The sequence below is a fragment of the Myxocyprinus asiaticus genome, chromosome 24 (assembly GCF_019703515.2).
Source record: "Myxocyprinus asiaticus isolate MX2 ecotype Aquarium Trade chromosome 24, UBuf_Myxa_2, whole genome shotgun sequence".
NCBI lineage: Eukaryota > Metazoa > Chordata > Actinopteri > Cypriniformes > Catostomidae > Myxocyprinus > Myxocyprinus asiaticus.
The window spans coordinates 11075325-11094748 of NC_059367.1; the positions used below are offsets into that span (position 1 = coordinate 11075325).

A 19424-nucleotide genomic window follows, 5' to 3' on the forward strand; every position below is an offset into this window, starting at 1 on the left:
TTGGGGGTGCTGGCAGCTATGAGGAGCAGAGGAATTACTACAGACACGTTGTTATGCTTTGAGTTCTTTTTAAGAGTTACAAAGAAAAGCAAAAGTATACAGATACAAATCCTAATGGACACAAATCTTTTCCCCATTAAAAGCCCATGAAATAAAAATTGGAGCTTTGCAGCCTGTAGTGTATTTAATAGGTGGCTACAAACACAAAACACAGTGCTTCCTCCTGAACAAGACTCTTATCAGCCGTTTTTTTAGGGAATCAAAAGCGTATTAAACCGCAAGTCATTCATTTCATCATGTCCATCTCGAAATGAACCAGAATGGTCTCTGTATGTGTACTTAAAGCATACGAGACTTAAATCAGAATACTTATTGAATGCTCGTTGATGTGATGTGTAATTAAAGTTACACATTATGAGTACACGTTATGTAAACACACCAATTGCAAGAATCTTGTCTGTATACCATATAAAAAAATATGAAATGATATTAATAATTATAGAAATTTTGGTAATAGCCTGCTGAGGGCAGTAAATCCAATGAGAATCGCATTTCTTATTTCCAAATATATTTTCCTCAAAAGTACTAAAAGAATAGTTAATGGAATCGTTAAAGGAATATTCCGGGTTCAATACAAGTTAAGATCAACAGCATTTGTAACATAATGTTGATTTCCGCAAAACGATTTTCGACTTGTCCCTCCTTTTTCTTAAAAAAAAAAAAAAAAAGCAAAAATCTGGGTTACAATGAGGCACTTACAATGGAAGTGAATGGGACGATCTGTAAACATTAAAATACTCACTGTTTCAAAACTACAGCCACAAAACATAAACAATATGCATAGTAAACTAATTTTAGTGTGATAAAATCGCTTACTAACCTTTTCTGTGTAAAGTTATATCCAATTTTACAACTTCATTGCCATGACAATGTAATGCCGTAAACCCTGTAATCCAGCAAAAATAATACACAAGTTTTAACAAAAGAAAGTGCTTTTATAAAATTATAAGCTTCACATTCACATACAAACTCTCCAAAAATTGGCCACATTCACTTCCATTGTAAGTGCCTCAGTGTAACGTGGATAATTTCTTTTTTTAAGGAAAACAAGTAATGAGTTTAAATAAACTTTTGTGGTAATCAACATTATGCCACAAATGCTGTCGATTGAGCTTTGAACCCGGAAAATTCCTTTAAGGAACCGGAATCGTTACATTCCTTACGATTCCTATCCCTATTTATATGTAGCTTGCTAAATGTTAGGTGGACACACAAAGTAATTAATTGTACAGTTTAACCTTGTGCACATGACAATAAATAATTTGACCTGTATCAGATGGTATTACCATCAATGTAGTATCTAAAAAACATCAATACCATGGCACATTTTTGTAAGTGGTTTTTAGTTCAATATGAGATTTTTCTCCATGCATCCTGTGTATTGACATATTGTGCTCTTGGGATTGACTCAGCAGAGAAACAAATATGTTAACATCCTTGTCAGGAGAAGGCAGTATTTTCTGAAGAGCCATGATATTCTGACAACATTGCATGAGTTTCACCAACAGTACATCATTGTCAATCATGACATACAGTATAAAAGTATATATAGCCTCTGCATATTCAATCCACCTAAGCAGTCATATAGATCACTAACCACAACAAACAGCCCTTTAAAATCTCTATCTTTACTGCTTCAGCCCCCCGCTCTCCCTTCTTCCTCCCCTCAGGACCATGACAATCCACTTCACCCAAGCAATATGTCATCTCCAATCCGATTAGTATCAGCATTCGAGAAACCGCAGTGTCTCTCTCTCTCTCTCTCTGCGGAGGTAGAGATTCAAAAGGGAAGGCATCTGTTGACCGAGCCTTGAAGAAGCCCCCCATTTAATCCCACCTCGCTCACCAACTGGGACCCATATGCAATGGGGCAGAGTAACAGCCATCTAAACTGTTTTCCTGTTATCACGCTGATAATGCCATCAGCTACTTGTTGTCCAGCAGCCTAATGCAAATCTGTAAAACTACTTGGTTTCGCAGGCAGGCATCCAAAGGTTGTTAGAATGAAAACAAGGAAATGCAGGGCACCAAGGACTCGGTGGTGTCCTTACATTCTGTTGTGCCTCTCTTCCATGAATAGTTGATTGTTTTGGTCAGTGATTTTTAAGTGGTTTTCTTTCAGGACCCAGATTTAACATTGGACATCAAGTGGTGACCCAACACAGTACCAAAACTGTTTCATTTCTTAGTATTGCCACAAACTGAACAGTACAGGCAAAATTATGCCATACACTCACAAAGCACTTTGAACACTATGGTCCTAATAAAGTGCCCGACATGGCCTTCTGCTGTTGTAGCCCATCCGACTCAAGGTCTGACATGTGGATTCTGAGATGCTATTCTATTCACTATAATTGTACAGAGTGTTATCTGAGTCTGAGGGTAATCTGAGGGTTATTTGAGTTATGGTAGCCTTTCTGTCAGTCTGGCCATTCTCCGTTGACCTCTCTCATCAACAAGGCGTTCCCGTCTGCAGAACTGCCACTCACTGGATGATTTTAGTTTTTGGCAGATTTCTAAGTAAACTCTAGTGACTGTTGTGTGTGAAAATCCCAGGAGATCAGCAGCTACAGAAATACTCAAACCAGCCTGTCTAGCACCAATAATCATGTCACAGTCAAAATCACTGAGATCAACATTTTTTCCCATTCTGATGTTTTCTGTGAATATTACCTGAAACTCCTGACCCGTTTCTGCATGATTTTATGCATTGCGCTGCTGCCACATGATTGGCTCATTAGATAATCGCATGAATAAGTAAGTGTACAGGTGTTCCTAATAAAGTGTTCAGTGAATATATATGCTGAATAGAAAATAATACAGTTTGGTTTTCTAAACGTCTCTTGAATTTAAATGGTTTCATGCTCTCGGCAGAATTTAATTCATGTTTATTCTTGTTGCAAGTGAACCAATTTTTAGGTCTAATGTAGTCTGGTTGATTTTCTTTAACCTTGTGTAGTTTTATTCATGGTTTTCGAGGACGAATGTACAGTTGTGCACAAAAATGTGCATACCATGGCAGAAATTGTGAAATTTTGGCATTGATTCTGAAAATATGACTGACATGCAAATAAACTGTCTTTTATTTAAGGATAGTGATCATATGAAGCCATTTATTATCACATAGTTGTTTGGCTCCTTTTTAAATCATAATGATAACAGAAATCACCCAAATGGCCCTGATCAAAAGTTTACATACCCTTGAATGTTTGGCCTTGTTACAGACACACAAGGTGACACACACAGGTTTAAATAGCAATTAAAGTTTAATTTCCCACACCTGTGGTTTTTAAAATTACAATTAGTGTCTGTGTATACACTGACAGGGATGCACTGAGCAGGCTAGATACTGAGCCATGGGGAGTAGAAAAGAACTGTCAAAAGACCTGCGTAACAAGGTAATGGAACTTTATAAAGATGGAAAAGGATATAAAAAGATATCCAAAGCCTTGAAAATGCCAGTCAGTACTGTTCAATCACTTAAGAAGTGGAAAATTCGGGGATCTCTTGATACCAAGCCAAGGTCAGGTAGACCAAGAAAGATTTCAGCCACAACTTCCAGAAGAATTGTTCGGGATACAAACAAAAACCCACAGGAACCTCAGGAGAAATACAGGCTGCTCTGGAAAAAGACGGTTTGGTTGTTTCAAGGAGCACAATACGATGATACTTGAACAAAAATGAGCTGCATGGTCGAGTTGCCAGAAAGAAGCCTTTACTGCGCCAATGCCACAAAAAAGCCCGGTTACAATATGCCTGACAACACCTTGATGCGCCTCTGGCACAATGTAATTTGGAGTGACGAGACCAAAATAGAGCTTTATGGTCACAACCATAAGCGCTATGTTTGGAGAGGGGTCAACAAGGCCTATAGTGAAAAGAATACCATCCCCACTGTGAAGCATGGTGGTGGCTCACTGATGTTTTGGGGGTGTGTGAGCTCCAAAGGCAAGGGGAATCTTGTGAAAATTGATGGCAAGATGAATGCAGCATGTTATCAGAAAATACTGGTAGACAATTTGCATTCTTCTGCATGAAAGCTGCGCATGGGACGCTCTTGGACTTTCCAGCATGACAATGACCCTAAGCACAAGGCAAAGTTGACCCTCCAGTGGTTACAGCAGAAAGGTGAAGGTTCTGGAGTGGCCATCACAGTCTCCTGACCTTAATATCATCGAGCCACTCTGGGGAGATCTCAAACGTGCGGTTCATGCAAGACGACCAAAGACTTTGCATAACCTGGAGGCATTTTGCCAAGACGAGTGGGCAGCTATACCACCTGCAAGAATTTGGAGCCTCATAGACAACTATTACAAAAGACTGCACGCTGTCACTGATACTAAAGGGCGCAATACACAGTATTAAGGACTAAGGGTATGCAGACTTTTGAACAGGGGTCATTTCATTTTTTTCTTTGTTGCCATGTTTTGTTTTATGATTGTGCCATTCTGTTATAACCTACAGTTGAATATGAATCCCATAAGAAATAAAAGAAATGTGTTTTGCCTGCTCACTCATGTTTTCTTTAAAAATGGAACATATATTACCAATTCTCCAAAGGTATGCAAACTTTTGAGCACAACTGTGTTACGCAAACTGACCCTCTTCTACCAACAAACAGATTCATTTGCGCCAAAAATACTGTAGAGTTTGACGTCAACAATTTATTTAGGAAGTATTTTTACCCTCCCTTTTAAAAGGTTGAGAAGCCTATTTGTTTTGCTATCCTAACTACGCACAATTCTATAGTTATTTGTATTTTATTATTCGCATTTCAAATAGTTTTTCCCTGTTGTTTGCGACCCTATTAGAACAGACCTGGCTGCAACCTATTTTTAGGTTGCAACCTTTTAATATGCTAAAAGATGGAGTCACGACTTGGTCTGAAACTCAAATTGCCTCCTAATTCCTTGTTTTAATCTCTCCCTACTGAACAGTGGGACACCTCTTTCAAGAAAGCAGGATAATGGGTAATCTCTTTTAATCCTGAAATACTGTACATGTTCTGATTCATACAAATCTGGATCGTGTTGCAAGCCACGATACGTTGAGCAACAGCGTGACAAGGAAAACACAAGTACTTCAGCATTTTCTAAAGCTCCTCTGGCTGAACAAACATTGGCATAAAAAACAAACATAGTTTGAAGCCATTTTAAAATTGCTGCAACTATTTAGTAATTGTTACCATTTAATTTTGGAGCTGACATGGTGCAAACTGCACAGTTTGAAAATATATAATATTATAAGATTTTCTCTCGTCTCATTTTCTTAGATAAAGGACAATCCTTGCTTAAGACGTTTTTCATAAAAACCTCTCAATGATTAGGGGCAGCATGAAGGACATACATATAACATAGACATTATATACTTTTAGTGATACAGCAAGATTGAAATTTTGGCCTATATATATAATTTTCATGTTATGGCTGATTACTGATAAATGGCAGCCATTACAATTCTATACTCATTTGTCTAAAAGATAACTCACTAAATACTTAAAACATTATAATGTATTGTAAGAAAGATGGATGATTACTCATTTTGGAAACTGCTAAAGTGAAAAGTAAACTGTTTGAATGATACATGATACATTATTCAAAAATATGAGTGAATATGAATAAATTAATGAATGCATGATTGAATGGATGGATGCATTTTTTTTTTTTAAACTTCCAGAGCAAACTTCGTTGGAACTCTCAAGTGAAGGGGGCTCTAAGGCCATGTCCAAACACCACACTAATATGTTTTGGGTTAAAAACACATTGATTTTGCTACGTTTACACTTCTCATCCACACTGAAATGGCATTTTCCACCACCAAAAATGGGGATTTTCAAAAAACGATGATGTTAGAAAATGCTAAATTAGTTTTCAACCAAAACATTATGTGTGAACGTGGCCTCCTTATAACTTCTTTGGAAAAGTCTATCAGCACAAAAAACCCATATATTCCTTTTATTATTTTTTCCACACAGTAAGCACAGTAAAACCACAGGGTGCAAATGTCACCTGAGGCAGAAGAGGGCTGAGGATGAGAGGGCAGGTTTTGACATTCGTAGGATTATCCCATTACATAAGTCCGTCTGAGTTCTAAGCAACTTAATCTAAAGTACCAAACCTGTAATCAACCTGACTGTTTCTAGCACTCGAGCCACTGTACAGATCTTTGACTGTGTCCGGAATCCAAAATTGCTGCCTTCCAAGGTAGTACACGGAGGTAGGAAGGCATCAAGACATGAATGAATTCAATGTTTACGTAACATCCTATCGATTTTTAAAGTCAGCTTAGATGTACTCCATTTCAACCAAGACAAAAGATTTGCTTGATTATCTCTATTTTCATTTTTTTTATTTATTTTAGATCATTAGATGTGACCTTTTTGTGCCTTGGAAGTCGGTCTGGAACCAATTTCCTTACAAGGAACCTTCTTACAAAAACAATGTCTATTAAAAGAATAGTTCACCTAAAAATGAAAATCATTTCATCATTTACTCACCCTCATGTTGTTCCAAAACAGTATGACTTTCTTTCTTCTGTGGAACACAGAAGGAGATGTTAGGCAGAATGACAGCGTCAGACACTATTCACTTTTATTATATGGAAAAAAGATGCAATGAATGTGGAAGTTGTCTGAGACTTACTGTACATTCTGCCTAACATGAGGGTGAGTGAATGACAGAATTTCATTTTTGGGTGAACTATGCCTTTGAGTAAATTACTGATTGGCTGCCTTCAGTTTCAGTGTGTGTGTTTGCAAGCTTGTTCCTCCTTGCCACAATTAATCTCACCACACTTTGCTTTAGTGGGGTTAAACACTTCCTCTTCACAGAGTGTCAATTAATGCAGCCAGCGTGTCTGTTTAACAAGGCAGCTCAAAAGAGCAGGCCAAAAACAGCAAGGACACTGAAGAGGCCGAACTAACACCGAAATACCAGAGGGAGCTGGGAATATTGACAAAACTAACCACAGTTAATGGGAGGCCTGCCCAGGACCCCCTCCGCTCCTCCAGACATCTGCGTAAACCTTCCCCTGAGAGTCCTAAATAATCAGAGAGATAGGCAGTGCTAGGCTGGACGGACGCGAAGACAGTGAAAGGTCATTGTCTAAGACCTCATCAAAGGGATCCATGGCACGCTTCTCTACTGATACAGTAGATAATAGAATGAGAAAAAAAGAAAGAGCATTTATGAGAGAATTCGAGTGAATCTCAGAAAACCAAATGAGAGAACAAAGTAAAGAAATGTCCTGGTCATATTTCACCTCAAAATACACACACACACACACACACAAAAGAGTTCTATATTATGAAAATAATGCCACAATGTCAAAAATGTGAATGGTACTAAAACAGGCTTATTTTTATGTATTCAAAATATAATTGATTTGGGGGAAAAATATGACCCCAGACTCATCCATTAAAAATGTACATTAAAAAAGTAAAAAAATAAACTAGGATGCAATGGAATAGAAAATCAATGAACATAAACACCCTATCTTTACAGTTAAGAGCACTGTAAATACGATTTTTAAGAATGTGGTAAAAAGACTAATTTGAGTTGCAAGACCTATATGAAATTCTTCTTCAGTCCTTCGAAGGGTGTTTAAATTCCCAGGATTTAATTTTTAACTAAAAGATCATTCACTAAAACGTCTAATTTCTTTGTTATATTTTTTTCATGAAGTGATCTTTTCATCTGATACTCCAAGAATTTCTCAGTTAAGCTGTCTTTGGTCATGATCGTGTTGTTTTCACATTCATTTGTTTTTGTTTGTTTTTTATTAAAAGGGAAACCTGTAATCAACCTCACTGTTTCTTGCACTCGAGCCACTGTACAGATCTTTGGCTGTGTCCGAAATCCAAAAATGCTGCCTTCCTAGGTAGTATGCGGAGGTTAGGAAGGCATCAAAACATGTCTGAATTCAATGTTTACGTAACATCCTATCTACTTATAAAGTAGATTTTTGATTATTAAAAGCGAGTACAAATTAATCCCATATTTATATATGTGGGTCAAAATCTTTTTCTTTTTTTTAATGATGTAATTTTCCATCGGTTCTGTATGTATGTCAATCCATATGTAAGTACAAAAAGACAATGATAAATATAATGTTCAGATTTACATTTAGTAAGAAAGTAAAAAGCAAGCTGTCATTTAGCAGATGCTTTTATCCAAAGCAATTTACAGTATACTTATTACAGTGACAGTTCCACTGGATCAACCTGAGGTTAGGTACACACACACACACAACAATGAAGAATAATCATCCAATTGTATCCCGCACATATTACAAATACAGATGAGATACAAGTTCCAGCAGCATAGCACTAACAACAGCAAGGTCATGATTTGATGGTTTGATTCCCAGAGAACACGTCCTGACAAAATGTATACCTTGAATGCATTAAATACACTGCAAGTCACTTTAGATAAAAGCATATGCCAAATTCATAAAATGACAATTTAAATGTACAAATTCATTCTAAATGGGAAAAGATATGCATTTTAGGGTTAAGGAAATATTTGTGTTGGAGATTAATGTAAACAACATTGTTTCACATCAAGTAACATATCACTGTGAAAAGGTTTTTAGCAAAAAATAGTTTTGTCATTTTTTGTCACCATTTTTGTCATTATTTCTGATATATTTTCATCCTGAAAACCCCCAGATGGCTATCTGTTATACTTTTTAAAACCGGTTTTATCTAAGAGATCATTTAAGGCCAAACACTGACATTCCCTGGGTTTAGGCTTGAGAAAACAAGTCTTGGATTGACAATGGATAAAGAGTTCATTGTATCGCCCTCTAGTGGTTTGCCATATGAAAGACACATGGAAAAAAAAAAAAAAAACAGCATAAAGCTGCCATGATATAAAAGAGTACTGGTGGATATTGAGTGTGTGTGTGTGTGTGTCTCACCTTAGCCAGTACAGATATGTACTTTCTGATTGCAGTCAGATCATCTCCACTAATGCTGGTGTGAGCAGCCAGTTCTACACGTAGAGAGTAGTGCAGCACTGACTCAAGATCAGACATATACACACGTGTCCTATTAACACAGACAGAGCATTCAGAATATCACTGCCATACTGTTCACTATTTAAACTGTGAAAATCATGAGGTATTCATGAAAGGGTCCAAATGATTCAATAACATGAATTAATATATCATTATTATAGCAAACATTGTTACTTTTTTATAAAAATAAATACATTAAAAAAAGATGAAACTTTCATTCATATTTGTATTGTATTGTGGGTTTAAAATAAAAACACTTGTGAAATGCCTTTTTTTTTTTTTTTTTTTTTTTTTTACAATTTGAGTAAAAATTTGAAGTAAAAAAATTCTGCATTTCTTAGTACTGGTATTTGTCCCCTATTTGCTTTAATGACTGCATGCATATAAGCTGGTGTGGACTCCACAAGTTTGTGCAAAACTAGTTGATCCATGTTATCCCAGCATGATTAAAGAATGTTCCCAAGAGCATCGTGTGTGCTTCAATGGAACAAAAGAAATGTGACCTTTTGTGCAAATGAGTTAACATGGTCAATGTCACAAATGTGCTTATTCGATTAGTGACCTAAAAACAGTGCAGAATCTTAAATATTTGTAATTAATTTAATGCCATAATGCCATAATAACATTAATGGCATGTCATTGTTTTAAATCTTTCCAAAGAATCCATCTTTAAATTAGATTTTTAATCCCAGATTTTCAATGTGGACTCAGACCTTTGAACCCCACTGTACTGTATATGTTTATGTGTAAAGTATCAGGTGTGAAAATGAGCAATTTTGAGGATTGAAGGCTCAATGGTTAATTAAACTAGTTTGTGTGCACTAACTTGTTAAACGGCCTCCACTCTTGAGTTAAGTTCTTGATGAGATCAGTGATGGGTATCTGGGGCTTGCCCATCCGCACTACCTCTGGCAGCCTCTGGAGAGCATACGAGTAGAAGGTACGTGCTTCACTGAGCCTGAGAGGGGAGGAGAAAGACAAATGAGGGCTGAACATACTAAACATGACTTCTAGTATGGACTCTGAGCTCTTCTGAAATCTGGCACAGATGACAGCCACTCTAAATTATTTTGTCACATGTTGTCACATGTTTATAGAGTTGGTGCTTGTTGAATCAGTCAAATTTGGAATCAGAATTCAGGTAAGAGGTAGTGTTTAGGTTACAGTTGGCATTAGAGACAGAATTAGAGTTAGAATTTGAGACAGTTGGAGTTAGGGCCAGAATTAGATTTAGACAGTTAATAAAAAAATATTTTATAAGTACTTGTGATTTGTAACTAGTGACAGACAAGTGTATTGGCCAGGCCACTCAATTGTCAGATATTATTTGCTATTTTTTTTAATTTATTTTTTTATGTTTAGTGAATTTTGAGTAAATATAAGAAAAAATGAGTTTGTTTGTTAGTGATTTAACGCCATGCAAGCTTCCATGTCTATTTTTTTAATTACAAAAATAAAAAAATTAAATACAATAAAAGGTACAGTGATTAAAACCTATAGTATATACAGTTTTTAAAAAAAAAAAAAAATTATTTTATTTTATTTTTTTTTATTAAATAATGTAAATAAGTTTTCATTTCAGGAATTTAGTGTATATCTTATTTACATTGTCTTAAATATTGCTATCATATCATGCTCTCTAGATATCGGCATCAGGCCATTAGTCACTGAAAAACCAACACTGGCCAATCACAATTGTAAAAACCACAAAAAACGTTAGATGTGTTTATGAAACAATAATTAGGAGGAAACAGTCATTTGATTTGCATGAACTCCTTAAATTCTTCACACTGTAATTTAAAATCTTTTTTTTAAGAATTCCAGGAATGAAGTAGCTTTAAAAAACATACCTTACTCCAAGTTACTTTATTCCAAGAATATTAAATGTGTTTCTAGGAATGCAGTTTTATCATTGTGCTCATGGCTGACCTGACAAGCTCACTCACTCCCACTGTCTCCCCTTAAATACACTCTTTTGGTCCCTTCTCTACCTCAGATGAACAGATGGGGGATGTGGCATGCTGATGAGATGCCATTTCTGATCATTACCCTCTCCATTAACCCTGGCAATCAAACAATAAACGCCACTGTGCATTCCTGTGTCTCCAGCGCAGGAGGATGTACAGTCCCTCATCTACACAGGCTTCAATCACCCATCATTGGGGAGCTGATGGAAAATGAAGAGGGGGTGATGCTTAGGGTCCCCTGAGACTGACGGCACGCTTCTGAGACCTCGGAGATCTGTTCACTCAGATAAATTGTGATGATAATGTGTGTGCTTATGTGTTTGTGCATGCTACCCGAGATCAATCACGCATTGAGACCTGACGTCGCGCCATCTGTTGCTCTGTAGAGCAGGGATTGTTTGGCAGGGGAAACGCAGAAAAGGAGCACTATTGTTTCGATGTAGAAGAGTACCTCCCCCCTCCAACAACACACACACACCCTCTGCACCATCAAGGAGGAACTGAAACAACATAAACCCACCATAAATCATTTCTGTTTTGTGTTTGTCATCTAAAGGGCCCCACACCCATGCCAAGTTATTTTTCCCAAACAAGCATAACAAAGCAAGAAAACCTCTGAATTATGCCCCTGGTTAGAAATGATTATGAAAGTGCTGTGATCTTAAATAATTACATATATTAAAATGATTTATTTCATTAACACAACCAGATGTTTTTGGGGTTACACTTTATTGTAACGAGCAATAGCAAGACAAACAGACCCAATAGCAGAGGAAAAGTTCAAAGGATTTATTGACAAAATAATAAGTTCAGATTCGTGGAATCCTCTGTAGAAGCTTAGTGAAGTGCAGAACAATGCCCGGCAGGGTTGGGCAATGTCACTCCCGACACACGGGCAGAGACGAGGTATCCACCGTGGAAGACCAGCTGACATGCAGCCTGAATCTGAACAGACAGTGACAGGGGAACAACCTCCGTGGTCGTGAGCACAGACAGTGACAGGGGAACAACCTCCATGGTCGGGGGCACTGGCAGTGACAGGGAAACGACCTCCATGGTCGTGAGCACAGGCAGGTAAGGGCAATGACCTCAGTGGCCGTGGGTTCTGACAGGGATAGGTCAACAACCTCCATGGTCGTGGGCACTGGCAGTGACAGGGGAATAGCCTCCATGACTGTGAGCACTGGCAGCAACTGGGGAATGGCCTCTGTGGCCGGGAGCGCTGGCAGCGACTAGGGAACACCTTCGTGACTGAGGACACTGGCACTGGGATGGCCGAGGCTTCAGGTGCTGGCTCTGGGACGGACAAGGCTTCAGGAGCTGGCTCAAGTCACTGGAGCACTCAGGTAAATTCGGCCATTCGTCAACACCTGACTGGAAGCGATCTTTTATAGTTAAAAAGTGCTTAAATATCATTCTTTTTCGCACACAAAGTGATCGATTTGCTTTAGAAGACATTAATGTCACTGTTGGAGATAGGATGGATTACTCTTTTGCAGACTATCTGTGCTTTTTGGACCACAAATATCTAATCACCAGCCTCTCCCATTCTAAGGACCTGCTGAGCCTGGATCTTTTTCTACAAATCTTCAAAAGTGTTTTGCACAATAAAGAAAGTCATACACATCTCAAGTGGCATGAGGGTGAGTAAATTATCAGAGAATTTTAATTTTCACTTTAAGGAAAGTTTGAATGAGGTCTTGACAACTTAACTTACACTTTGAGTCTAGAGATGCTTCCAGACGAATTGTACAGGTAACAGGAAGGAAAATTGGTCACACCAAACCTGGACACCAAACTCTCCTCTGTGTTCAAAACCCTGCTCACAGCTATGTTTTCATACTGCAACAAGTCCAACGTCACCTGAAAAGTCACCAAGACAACACAAACACATGTATGTATGCCTTACAAACAAGTTCTCTGAATTTCGGTAAACAGGAGTTTAATTAAATAGAAATTAAATTATAAAAATCACATTTTGTGATATAATCAAACATACAACCATATTAAATGGTTAGTTCACCCAAAAATGAAAATTCTCTCATCATATACTCACCCTCATGTTATCTAAAATGTGTATGACCTTCTTTCTTCTGCAGAACACAAACAAAGATTTTTGATCAGGCCTTTAAATCTCCAAAAAGCAGATAAAGTGAGCATAAACATAATCCATCAGACACCAGACAGTGGATTACTCAATCTCTTCTGGAGCGATCCAGTTGGTTTTGGGAGAGAACAGACCAAAATGTAACTCCTTTTTCCACTGTATTTCTTGACAGCCAAGTCTCTTTGGCGATCATGATTTCAAGCTCGATTACACTTCCTATAGTGCCATCTAGCGCTCTGTGCATGCATCAAGCTTGAAAACATGATCATGCCTAGAGACTGTAATGACAAGATTTAACATGAAAAAGGAGTTATATTTCGGCCTATTCTCACTCAAAACCAACTGAACCGCTTCAGAAGACATTGATTAAACCACTTGAGTCTTATGGATTACATTTATGTGCTTTTTGGAGCTTTGAAGTCCTCATTACCATTAACTTGCATTGTACGGACCTACAGAGCTGAGATATTCTTCTAAAAATCTTTTGTTTATGTTCAGTAGAAGAAAGAAAGTTATACACATCTTAGATGGCATGAGGGTGAGTAAATGAGAGAATGTTCATTTTTGGGTAAACTATCCCTGTACTAGCACCTTACAAAAAAGGATTTTCCAAAAACAGTAGTGTTGATAAGATAGAAATTAGATTATGGATAGTACACCTTACATAATAAAAATATTAATTGCATATTAAGACAACCCCATCAAAGTCTGATCATCTGATCAAACTGATCATCCTTGTGCAAACCGATAATCTCACCTCTCTACCCACAAAGGAGTTTTTGGTTTCAAACACAAGAGCGAGGTGCTTCACATTGTTGGTCTGAAAGAAACTGTCTATCTCTGTCTCGCTGTAGAAAGAAAATAGATTATTTTAAAACAGATTCCGAATCAGGACATGACCTACACCCAGTGAGCCAACAACTCATATATGACATGAGCAAATACACACCTCAGCTCTGATGTAAGTGGAGATTATGATAGCATTTTTTTTCCAGGGAGTAACAAAATCCCAATATTCAAATTTTATCTTAGGCTACGTCCACACACATTTTCGTTTGAAAACCCATTCATTTCATATGCTTTACACCTTTCATCCACACTAGAATTACGTTTTCCTCCGTTGAAAACGGAGCGTATAAACTCTTACTTTGAACCATGTTTGGTCTCTTAGACAGCAAAATGTATGTATTTATTTATTTATTTTTACATTTCCTATAATGATTTGACCGATGACACCAAAATGGGGAAATTATGCGAATCAACATTATGATGTGTCATTTTCCTTTCCTATTTGAGCGAACATTCTGCATAGCAGTGTCGATTAACAACACAGTGCCCACATGCTGTCTGACTGTAATAAGCAAACAATGCTATTTACATTACAGAGCTCAATGTTAAATCAACAAGAGAGAATAAAAGATGACATCCAGTTCTGCAACACTCTTAGTGTGAATAAAAATGAAGATATACATTAAGCGAGTAGAAAGATGTATGTAGTGTTCTAACCTAACTGTCTCTAAAGGCGGGCAAGCGGGTGGCCAAGCCTCAGTGTGTGTCTCCAATTTTTCAATAATGTGGTGCCGAAGGCCTCTCACATCCCTTGGGAATCCTGCATACCACACAAAACATGCTTATACATAAAGTTAGAGCTATCGTACACATCAGAGATCATTTATATCAATAGTTCACCCAAAAATGAACTCTTAAAATATTCAAACTTAGCACGCTGTTAGGCTGCAATCGACAATGCCATATGGTGTCACTAAAGTCAAACCTGGTGTAACATGTCTTGACGTGCCGATTCTGAATATAAGATTTTCAGGGAATAACAACTTAAATTGATGTTTTTTCTTCACACAAAGCTATTGTATGGCTTCAAAAGACTTTAAATATAGTGTACAAGTCAAATGAACTACTTTATGGTGCTAAAAGTAGCCATGAAGCATTCTTAAAGATTTCACTCTCTGTGAGCTATGTAAGAAAGAAAGTCATACAGATTTGATATGACATAAGAATGAGTAAATGATGATAGAATTTTCATTTTTGGGTGAAAATATTCCTATAAGACACGTTAGAAATAAAGACACATTTTTACCTCTGAGATCCTCCCCCATGGACTCACTGCTTGAGTTGGCAGGGAAGAACTGAGGGAGAGAGAGAGAGATCTGTAGCAGTGCTACCTGAGAACTTTACATCAATTGCATGGTAGCAGAGCCCTAATGACAGCTTTAGTCAACAGCTCTTTCTTTAACCCCCCTTAAAATTTATCACAGCTGTGGAAGAGCCTGACTCTATCCCTTCACAACAATGACCACTTTATTTTACAAGAGAAAAACACGGAAAACTAGTCAAACAGAGTCTAGGCACAAAAACACACAAACTGTGAAAATACGGTAAGAGATTTTTTTTTGTTGTGAGAATCAGATGAAGAATGGACAGTTTAAGCATGTTCCATTGGCTTTAGCATGGCTTAAACCTATTTATGAGTTATTTATGAATAAAATGTATTCATTTGTGTAAACAACTGGACAAGCCAAACTTTGCGATCGATCTGCATAAAAAACATTAATGGAATTTCTTCATAAAACACAAGCAATTTTCACAACATTTCTGTGACATTTTGAAATTGTATTTTATAATACAGAACTTGTGCATAAGGTTACCCGAAAGAAAATGTATTTGCTCAGAGTTTGCTGTCTCATAGCTCAAGAGTCATTTAATTAAATAATACATTTTAAGATATTTTATTTGACCTACTTTGTCTCAGATCCCTCTTCTAAAAATCATTAGGATTAATAAAAATAGAAACAAAGGAGAAAATTGTAGACACATAGTAAGGGCATAGAGCTATAAAATTAAAGGAATAGTACACCCAAAAATGAAAATTCTCTCAACATTTACTCACCCTTATCCCATTTTGTGTATGACTTTCTTTCTTCTGTAGAACACAACAAAGATTTTTTGAAAAATATCTCAGCTCTGTAGGTCCATACAATGCATTTAAATGGTGGCCAGAATATTAAAGTTCCAAAAAGCACATAAAGGTAGCATAAAATTAATCCATACGATTCCACTGGTTAAATCCATGTCTTCAGAAGCGATCTAAATGATTTTGGTTGAGAACAGATCAAAGATGACTCCTTTTTCACTATAAATCTTGACATCAGTTGTCTCCTTGGCAATCATGATTTTAACCTTAATTACACTTCCTAGCGCCATCTAGCACTCTCCGCATGGGAAGTGTAATCAAGCTTGAAATCATGATCCTGCCTTGAGACTGCAATGGCAGTGAGATGACAGTGAAAAAGGAATCGTTTAGGTGGCTTAAGACATCGATTAAACCACTGGAGTGATATGGATTACTTTTATGCTGCCTTATGTGCTTTTTGGACTTTCAAAATGTTGGTACAGAGCTGAAATATTCTACTAAACATTTTTGTGTTCAGCAGAAGAAAGAAAATCATACACATCTAGGATGGCATGAGGATGAGGAAATGATGAGGTAATTTTCATTTTTGGGTGAACTATCCCTATAATGTGGATAACATACGGCCCGAGTAAATTCGGAAGAATTCAATGAGAAATGTTCAAACTGAATATATGAGCTCATATTGAAATCTCTGACTTATAGAGGCAAATCTGAGCACAGTTTGAGACATTGTTGAGATCTTTTCTGATACTCTAGAGACACATGTTGTTGTGCAGTAGAAACAACTGGGATTTTAAAAATATCTAATTTGTAAGTTGTCATAATTGTAAGTCATACTTTGAACTAAAATATAAAAGACTGGTCTTTTTTTTTTTCTATAATTGTTAGGGGAAAAGAATGGTAAATGACAACAGTAACAATATTTGCTAATTTTGATGGTCTCTAAATTGCAGATTAACACTACCTTCAGAGAGGGATATCCAGTGATTCCAAAACTGGTGCACACTTTTTTGTTGTTTTCCTCAGCACAATCAATAGCAGCTAGATCAACAGCTGGCTTCCATTCTACAACAGTGACAAATCAGAACACAAGAGATTACAGAACTGTAATCAGCACAGAAAGAGGTGAAAATTACTTTCCTTTGGGTAAATACATTTTTGTGACTATTCAGTAAAAAAAAAAAATTAATAAGTAAAGGAAGTGTAATTGTATCAGACACGTTTAAAGGCTACATTCATACTGAGACTTCAATTGAGAGACTGTGGTTAAAAACATCAAAAGTCTGCCAGCGCAAACACTGTCTCACAACCATGTCAAAGAGCTTATGCCACAATATGAGCAAGCAGTTTGTTTCTGATCAACACTGAAAACACGGAGTTCCCTTACGATTCAGTTCACTCGACACTGCGTCATGCTGATGCATATGGGGAAATCTTTTACGACGACCTAGTTGAAACCCTTCTACAATAACGGCAATCCTAATATTGGCTATGATGTTTAAGCCCCGCCCTTTTAGGCACGAAGCTGTCTGGTATATAAGCGGGCGTGCAAACACCATTCCTCAATTTTCTTCCTTCAAGAATCTTGATGCTTGTAAGCATCTCTCTCATCTAGAAGCCTTCTACAACTTCACCGTCGACATACACAAATCAGCGGGAAGGATCTTCGTGGCCACGAGAAGACTCTCCACTCCCCTGCTGTGCTCCGGCAAACATTTACCCTCACCGCTTGATGCTTCGCTGGTGAACGGGACACTTCAGCTTCCTGATTCCCCGCAGCGCTTCAGCAGGAGTTTTGTATCCTTATAAGCTTATTGTTGCTATTGTGTGCACATCCAGTCATAAAACGGTCATGAGAGCTGTATTCGTTGCTTGGGCTGCGGCCACTCCGAAGCAGCTTTATGGAGACAGATTGTCCTCACTGTGAGAGCATGAGTCTCAAGACGCTTCACTCTCAGTTCGACCTCTTTTGAGGGACGATTCCACCTCGTGCACATCCAGTCATCAGACGGTCATGAGAGCTGTATTCGTTGCTTGGGCTGCGGCCACTCCGAAGCAGCTCTTATGGAGACAGATTGCCCTCACTGTGAGAGCATGAGTCTCAAGACGCTTCACTCTCAGTTCGACCTCTTTTGAGGGACGATTCTGCCTTGTGCGCTCTCCCACTTGTCCCTTCTGTGACTCCTGAGGGATCACATGAGGGGGCATGGCGGGGCCGACAGGCTGAGCTAGATGAATCAGAGTTAGATCTCGTGCTGGCGCAAACCCTGCGAGCACCTCGTTTTTCTCTTGAAGCGGCTTCACCTATATATTATATGCGTGACGAGCTCCAGTCCTCTGTTGGAGCGAGGGACCTCGTTACGTTTGCTGGTTCTGACGATGAAGATGATGCCATGTCCCTCGCAGCATCAGAGACTGCGAATGGTCCAATGTTGTCGAGTGATTCCCTCCTAAAATGAGTACTGTGCACAACCACTTCCCAGTGGTGAGCGGCGCTCATTCTCATCTAGCAAGCGAGCCGACATGCCCAGTATCCCGCTCCACGGATGCGTGGAGGGTCCACATGGCTACACAATTCAGTTCGTACATCGGCCACCTCGCTCTGAGTTTGAAATTATTCTTAATCTTCCCTCCCAAATTCACTAGGTGAGGAAATTAATCATTAATATTAATCACATTTGAGGTGTGTATTAATGAATATTGTGCACAACAGCTTCCCGGTGGTGAGCGGCATTCAGTCTTATCTAGCGAGCAAGCCAACGCACTCATTATACTGCTCCGTGGATGCCTGGCGGATCTACATGGCTACACAATTCAGTTCGTACATCGGCCACCTCACTCTCAGTTTGAAATTAATCTTCCCTCCCAAATTCACTACGTGGGTAAATTAATCATTACCAATCACACTTGAGGTGTGTATATTGAAAGCTGTCATGGTCCTGTGTGATCTGTGATATCCTATTATTTTCATCCCTCCCAAATTCACTAGGTGGGAAAATTCATCTTTACAAATCGTAAATAGTATTGACGCTGACTACCACCCCTGGTGTTGCGAGTTCGAATCCAGGGCATGCTGAGTAACTCCAGCCTCCTAAGCAACCAAATTGGCCTGGTTGCTAGGGTGGGTAGAGTCACATGGGGTAACCTCCTCCTGGTTGCTGTAATGTGTGGTTCTCACTCTCGGTGGGGCGCGTGGTGAGTTGTGTATGGATGCCGCAGAGAATAGCGTGAAGCCTCCACACGTGCTATGTCTCCAGTAACGTGCTCAACAAACCACATGATAAGATGCACAGATTGACTGTCTCAGAAGCGGAGGCAACTGAGACTTGTCCTCCACCAACCG

The 19424-nt window shown here is 38.3% G+C and overlaps 1 protein-coding gene across 2 annotated transcripts in view; it reads right to left on the reverse strand.

Annotated features, from left to right (window-relative positions):
- The window catches only part of LOC127414719 (sulfhydryl oxidase 1-like), a 49728-nt gene that overhangs the window by 19847 nt on the left and 10457 nt on the right, over nucleotides 1-19424 (reverse strand). For both annotated transcript variants that reach the window (XM_051652936.1, XM_051652935.1), the window contains 7 exons: nucleotides 17046-17146; nucleotides 15248-15296; nucleotides 14659-14761; nucleotides 13910-14000; nucleotides 12763-12908; nucleotides 9905-10036; nucleotides 8980-9109 (listed from right to left, as the gene is read on the reverse strand). In XM_051652936.1, the coding sequence (XP_051508896.1) occupies nucleotides 8980-9109; nucleotides 9905-10036; nucleotides 12763-12908; nucleotides 13910-14000; nucleotides 14659-14761; nucleotides 15248-15296; nucleotides 17046-17146 (752 nt within the window). The remainder of the gene's footprint in view (nucleotides 1-8979; nucleotides 9110-9904; nucleotides 10037-12762; nucleotides 12909-13909; nucleotides 14001-14658; nucleotides 14762-15247; nucleotides 15297-17045; nucleotides 17147-19424) is intronic.